The 7,290-nt window shown below is 48.4% G+C and overlaps 1 protein-coding gene across 1 annotated transcript; it reads left to right on the forward strand.

The window, feature by feature from the left end:
* The first annotated feature begins 4,392 nt into the window (after positions 1 to 4,392).
* On the forward strand, positions 4,393 to 5,328 carry LOC117872113 (olfactory receptor 51G2-like). The gene has a single exon (XM_034760216.1). It carries the CDS (start codon positions 4,393 to 4,395, stop codon positions 5,326 to 5,328), a length of 936 nt encoding a protein of 311 aa, XP_034616107.1.
* Positions 5,329 to 7,290: the final 1,962 nt, after the last annotated feature.

Here is a 7,290-nt window from a genome sequence, read left to right on the forward strand (position 1 = left end):
GAACCATATGAACAGTGACGACAAGCCTGGATTCCAGGAATAGAGCCTGCAGTAGGGCTGCGACTGCAGTCCAGTTGGGAAACATCACCCCACGTCCCCTGTGAATTAGCCTCCTGCAGTTTGCCATTGGCCATGAGGGGGGTTAAAGCTGGTGCACACTAAGCCAAGCAGCAGACGTTCCCTAATGGCCAAGTGGCCCCAAGGGAAATGTGCAAACATCCTTCATAAACACAGTTCCCTCCGTATCTGAACAGATGCTGCCTGCTGCCCGTGCAACCTCTTTGATGACTCCTTGTCCTTTAGGGTGAAGACCTCTGGTGTCAGCGACTCCCCTTCTAGCAGGAGTTGGGTACGTTGGCAGGTTGGTACATTTCACGGTCTTTAAAATGCAAAGTGAAGGGGAAAGGCTGCAAGCTGTTTCCATTGGCAGATGTTCTGTGCAGTGGCAGAGGACTCAGCTGGGCTGTCGGAGTGTCTCAGTGACGGGGCCGGAGGGCAGGCAGCACTAGATAGCTTGGGAACCCCTCCCCAACATCTGCCCATGCTCCATGGTGGTTTATTTAGGCTACCCAGAAATCTGAGCATTGAAGAGAACTCAGAGTGCTAAAACCCCAATGCCTCGAGTCAGGATTTTTCAAGAGGTCCCTTTTCTACCAGTGCGGTGTGCACTGGGCGCGATACTGCCAGGGCTGAGCGAGAAGAGACCCCACAGAATATCAGGGACTAGTTCCTAAATCACCTCAAGTGTATTTGCTCCTGGAAATTTTATCAGCAAATGCATTTTCACTTATTTTATTCTCTGACTTTATTGTGAAGGCAGGAATTCAGAGCTGTGTTGCTCTGTGGTAACAGGTCCAACAGGACATATTTCTGTTTTCTGATTGGCTGAGGTCTCTAGACTCTCTGCCCAGTTACAGGACTACTGGCATCTCTGCCCCCTCTCTGGTGTCTAAGTGCCAGATGTCAGGCCTCGGACCCTGCCCTCTCATGGGGTGGAATCCTGCAATGCACCCACTGGGCTACCACACACTGCGGGTCAACTGTGCTTGCTGAGCAGATCTGAGTGGGTTCAGCACCTGTGTTTTTTCCCTTTGGGAGTCCGTAACTAGTGGTGAGATAAGTGACCAACCAGCGTTCCCAAACCAAAATGCTGCTTAATCTGAACAGTAGGAAGAAAGTGTTACATGGGAGAATAAGATGATTTTCAAAGAACAGTCTGTACACGTCTCTGACCCCAAGCCCTGAAACTCTAATGGGGATCCAGGCAGGCCGAGGACCTTCAGACTTCTCAGGCAGTGTCTTTGAGAGTCAGTCTGAAGAGCTTCTCAGCAACAGCTGCCCCACCTCTGGACAGACTGAGCGATGGCTTTTCTTGCATTGTTACTTCCCTTCCTCCTTTTTTTCCCCAGCAGACTCTTATTAAACTATGAGACGCCATACTGGTTTCACCTAATATCACCATAACATAAACATCCCAATTGTTAACACAATATAGCTGTGCAACAAACATCCCCAGAACTCTCTTTAACGTACACATTCATTACAGCAGCTCAGCTCCAGGTCTGTCCCAATCCCGTTCCCGGGTGGTATGGATTTTATGAACACAGGACATAGACAGTCAGAGTGAGAAAGTGCAATAGACTACTTTTGTGTGTGAAATGAAGTTCCATTTCAATGAATTCTCATGCAATTGACTTTGAAATCTATTTCTTGTTAACCATGCTGGGGTTACTCTGTACTAGAGAGCGAGAGCTCAGAGAATGAATATTTTCCATACTGATCCCAATGCCTGTTACCACTCCGGATACAGGCTGCAGACTAACAGAACAGAACCTGAGGAGACCCAGTCAGCTACTAACCCAGGGACAGAGGAGCTACTAGACTTCTGTTTGCTGAGAAGGGACTGAATGAGGGCTGAAATGCGTAATCTGTTCAGGTTCTGAAGAAATCCAGATGACAGACGCTACATTTTAAATCCCACTGTAACCTGAGAAATCATCTCTGAAAGCAGATCAGAGGGGAAAGAATGGGTCGACATGTGTGTGCTAAAGTACAGATTTGGAAATGTTATTCCAAAACTTTTCATTGTAAGAAAATTTTATAAATCAAACGTTCATGACATGCAGGTATATTGAAAGCCAGCAGCAGAGTTGTTGGAATCTATTCAGGAAGGAGCAATGGAAACTTTACTGCTTAATGGCTTTTGCTTCAGAAAATATTTCAGAAATACTCCACATACTGTTTGCAATGAGTTTGTGCTATTAACTCTTTGTTCAGTGAACCATTGTATGATACTGTCTCCTGGTAACTGACTAGAGGCTGTTTCTAACACTTACATTCAGGGTCATGAACACAATCCCTCTGCAATACCTGTGCAACACTTTCCAAAAAGTCCTGTGAGAACAGAACTGCTGGTTTGTGTTTCAGCAAAAAGTAGAGCTGAGATCCAGGAAAGGGGAACGTAATAGTGGTTGTATGTATTTTTTGCCCATCACATCTTACACAAGCATGGCTGAAATAACTTCACACTCAACTAGATATTAGTGAAAACCTAGTGTTTGCACTATTCACCCATGAGTGAAGCCAACCCCCCCTCCATCACCCTCCAAAATGGAAGTAACTGTCTGTGTTTGCCAGGTATATATAGACCCTTGCATGGGGGAGAGGATGCAGGTCCTGTGAGGAGGTAGAGAAGCTGCAGGATGATCAAACTCTCTAGCTTTTGTCAACACTGTCCAGGCAAAGCATTTCAGCTTCTCTTGGAGGGATCCTTGGGGGTCACAGTGTATCACTGGGAGCATTTGGTAAGGGAAAGTTAATACGTATCTGTTCTGATTGAACTGACGCATGTAAATCTGGAGTGACGCCATTGAGTGATTTCAGAACCTGGACCTGAGAATTTATCGTATGTGCTGGAAAGAGACAGTGACACATAATTTGGACTCTCAGGAGTGGACGAAATAAAAAAATGCATATAATGAGGCAATGAAACATGTTTATAAATAGCTTCTATGCAGGGCAGACAAATACAATGACCATTTTCACCATGCACTTGTCATGTGTTTACAATGTGATACATATGATACAATGGGCCTGTAGAAGAGCGGACTCACCCCTGCGGCGACTCCTGCTGGTGACTTCCTGGAATTAGCTTGTTTCAGCTCCGGAGTGCCCTCTGCAGGCCAGTGATCTGCCTGTCCTCTGGCCCCTGTGTTCTCCCTAGACCCCGGTGCCCTTGTACCTGGGGTGCTGCCCCATAGCAGTAACCCCTCAGTCTTAGGGTCTCCCCTCCCCAGGGAACCCCCACTCACTGTCCCCACCTCACCTCAGTATCAGGCTACTGCCAGTCCTCATCTAGCCCCACACCTGGGGCAGACTGCAGTATCAGCCTACTCGTCATTGGCAAGGTTGGGTTTGGACCTGCTGCCTTTGCCTACCCCTGGGCTGCCCTCTGCAACCCCCAGTACCTTTTAGCCCAATGCTAGGCCGCATCCTGGGGCTTTCCAGGCTGGAGCCCCCCCACAGCTCCTCTGCCTTCCCCAGCCCTGCTCCACTCACGTACCCTGTCTCTATATCCCTACAGCCAGGCCCTTCTCTCTCTGAATGCAGAGAGAAACTTTTGAGTGCCTGGCTCCCAGCCTTTTTATACAGGCCAGCTGGGGCCTGATTGGGGTGTGGCCCAGCTGCGGCCACTTCCCCAATCAGCCAAGGCTTGCTGCTTTCCTAGCAGCATCCCTCTCGCAGTCTCAGCCATCTTCCAGGGCTGATTTCAAGCCCTTCAGGACAGGAGCAGGTGTCCACCCCGCTACAGGGCCACACTCAGAAGTGGAGGGCCAGAAAGGGTGTCTTTAGGAAGGTCGCAACTGTAAAATCACATAGTGCTCAAGTAGGCTGTGGAACTCAGAGCCACAAGATATCAATGGGTCCAAGAACTTAGAAAGTTTCAAAGAGGGAAGGGATGTTAATATGGCTAAGCAGAAAATTCAATTACAGTAATGAGGGGTTTTAAAAGAGTCTTGTATAAGCCTTCCTGATTATATCACAAAACATGTCTCTAATTAGTGGGTGTCAGGGGAAAACATTCCCTGGGAGCAGGTTATCTCATAGCTGCCTATTACAGAGCTTCTTGGACCGTCCTCTGCAGTATCTGGAAGTGGCCCCTGGATACTCAGCTATATGGATGACAGGTCTGATCCAGTCTGGCAATGCCTATCTTCCTATCGGTGGTGAAAATCCAAGACAATATTTTTGCAGATCTTTCTTCAGTTCCTGGGAGTCTCTAGTCTTCCACTGAGAGCAGGAAGATGTCTCGTTAAATATTATCTAGTCTCCTGTTCTTTTTTTTTTTTCAGGAAGGAAAGCTCAAAACTCCTCAGACCAGCCTGGTATATTATGCCATCTGTCAATGACACCGAATTAAACTTTGCAGTGTTCCTTCTCACTGGGATACCTGGACAGGAAGACGTCTATCTCTGGATCTCTATCTCCTTCTGCTTAATGTATGTTATTTCGATAGTCGGAAATTCAGTAATTCTGTTCATTATAAAAACAGATCCAAGCCTCCATGAGCCTATGTATATTTTACTTTCCATGTTGGCCATCACAGACCTTGGCTTATCCATAGCCACCATGCCAACGATACTGGGCATATACTTGTTTAACTCTAGGGAGATCAGCCTCGATGCCTGTTTTGCCCAGATCTTCTTCATCCACTCACTTTCATTAACCGAATCCTCCATGCTGTTGCTGATGGCCTTTGACCGTTTTGTTGCGATCTGTAATCCACTGAGATATGCTTCCATCTTAACTCCACCGAAAATAGCCAAAATGGGACTGGTGTTTGTGCTGAGATGGATGACTCTAATATTCCCACTCCCCTTTCTCCTGAAACAGTTCCAATACTGTCGAGCCAATGTCCTCTCCCATTCCTACTGTCTGCATCAGGAGGTCATGAAGATGGCTTGTTCGGACATCACAGTCAACAGCATCTATGGCTTGTCTGTTAAACTCCTAACGGTTGGGTTGGATTTTTTGCTCATCTTTCTCTCTTATGTGATGATCATCAAAACAGTGCTGAGCGTCGCATCCCCCATGGAGTGCCTCAGGGCCCTGAACACCTGTGTCTCCCACCTCTGTGCTGTCCTGCTCTTCTTCACACCAGAAATCGGCTTGTCTGTGATACACAGATTCGGATATAGCTCTTCTCATTTGCTTCAGACTCTCCTGGGCTATGTCTACCTGCTGGTCCCGCCCCTGCTGAACCCAATCGTATATAGCGTGAAAAGCAAACACCTTCGTGCGCGAATAATCAGGGTGTTCATCAAATAAAGAGTCAGTTCATCACCTGGATCCAGCACTGCTGACATTGGACATGAAAAACATGGGTCACCTATTCCATCCTGGACACTTACATCTGAGACAACATGAGCTAGTGATCTTCACTCTGTAGAGAGTGGTTCAGGTGGGGTCTAAGACCTGGAGTAATGAGTGGTGGTTCGATTCAGAGTTCAATTTAGAGCAGTTCAATTCAAAGTTTAATATCTGGCAGACTGCTTACACCCAATCCCCACTGCAGTCATGAACTCAGCTGCAAATCCATCTCTGGCTGGGAAGAAAGGGATACGGTTGCTTTTGCTCTGACATTTCCAAAGTAGTCTGTTGCAGTTCCAAAAAGTAGCACTATTTCTTCTCGGTAGCTCTCTCTCCTTCTCCTTTCTTGGGTTTTCCTTTACTACGGAGCTTCTTCAGCCATCTCATCTCTTCCTTAAAATCTTCATGTTCATCTCTTTAGAGGCCAAAGAAGCGGAGTTTCTTCATGAGGGTGAAGTAGGTGTTGTGAGGGGGATACTAATGGTAGACTTCCTTTCGTTTTGGCAAAGCGCTGCTCTCTGAACAGCTTCACTACTTTCATGGACTTATTGTCTGTTGGTCTGACAATTTCTCCAAATATCCGGGCACTCAGCTGTCCCCAAACACTGTTGAGGGAGGGCAGTGCACTGGTGGAAGGAATCCAAGCAGGCAGCAGCATTTAAAAATTGAATGTGGTCGAGGAGAGCCGGGGACAGATGAGATGTTGGCTAATAAAGAGCCATATCGGTGGCTGCTCCAGCCTCACTATTCTTGTTGATACAGTCAATAAAGAGAAGGCATGTGGATGTTGTTTCCCATTACACCTGGTCTGTAGCGGTTCTGTCTCTGGTTAAAAAACAAGGGGCCATGCAAAAAGCTGGAAGTCTGTTGTGGAGTCGCAGGTCTTGGCCCTTCCTGAGCACTCTGGGTGCTGCATGATCCATGAGGGCTGCTCCAGTGGTGGACAGGGGATATTCAAGGGGCACAGAAACTCACCTTTGTGCTACACCCTGGGCCAAGTGATCGTGACTGAGTCGTGTCAGAGACACGATTAACGTCAGAGCCCCAGGAAAAGTCATTCACACAACCCCCCCCCGCACCTCCCTCGTTGATGGCTCTGCACACCACACATCTGCTGAACCCACTCCCCACCGAGGCAGGGCAGAGCTGCGTGTGTGAGTGAGGGTCTGACACACAGGACTCCTGGAAAGAGACTCAGGCCCAGATTCCCTCCTCCTCCCCTCAGTTTGTGCTGCCCCCCCAATGCAAAGGGGGTGGAAATGGGCCTCAACTCCCCAACAAAGACGGGGCTAGCTCCTATCCCAGTCCAGCACATTCACTATAGGGTGACCACCTCTCAAAGGGCAAAAGTGGGATACATGCAACAGCCCTGTCCCCTCTGTGACCTCGCCCCTGCCCCTTGTCATCCCCCTTGAGATCCCATCCCCTGCTCCTCCTCATTACCCAGGGCTTCATCCCCTGTCCAGGCTATAAGGCAGAGCCGGGCCATGATAAAAGCTGCCCGAGAGAAGCCCCCACCTTGTCTCCCCACCCCCCAGCATGTTCAAACCAGGGACGCTGGTAAGTCCGGGACTCTCCACATTGGTTTCCTGGGCAGCTCTTACCAAAATCAAGATCAGGTCTGATCAGGGGGCTGGGTCTTCAGGGGAAGAGGAAGATCAGGGGGCGGGGACTCTGGGGAAAAGGAGGAGCAGGAAATGCATCAAGCCTAAAGCAATGCAGACCCCAGCAAGGAGGTTACTGGGGGTGGGGCTCATTAGTAAAGGAGGAAGATGGGGCTGGAAGATAGGAGAGCCCATGCTTTAGAGAAGACTGAATAAATGTGACCCCACAAAGGGGGCTTTTGTTTTAAGTATCCCAGGCTGAGAGTAAGTCATTGCAAGGACCATAGAGGGAAAGGCAGGGTGCCTGAATGTCTAT

The sequence above is a fragment of the Trachemys scripta genome, chromosome 1, assembly GCF_013100865.1.
Source record: "Trachemys scripta elegans isolate TJP31775 chromosome 1, CAS_Tse_1.0, whole genome shotgun sequence".
Classification (NCBI taxonomy): Eukaryota; Metazoa; Chordata; order Testudines; family Emydidae; genus Trachemys; species Trachemys scripta.

What these genes read in the sequence shown, in the direction of transcription:
- LOC117872113 (XM_034760216.1), top strand. Translation starts at nt 4,393, where the DNA reads ATGCCATCTGTCAATGACACCGAATTAAACTTTGCAGTGTTCCTTCTC.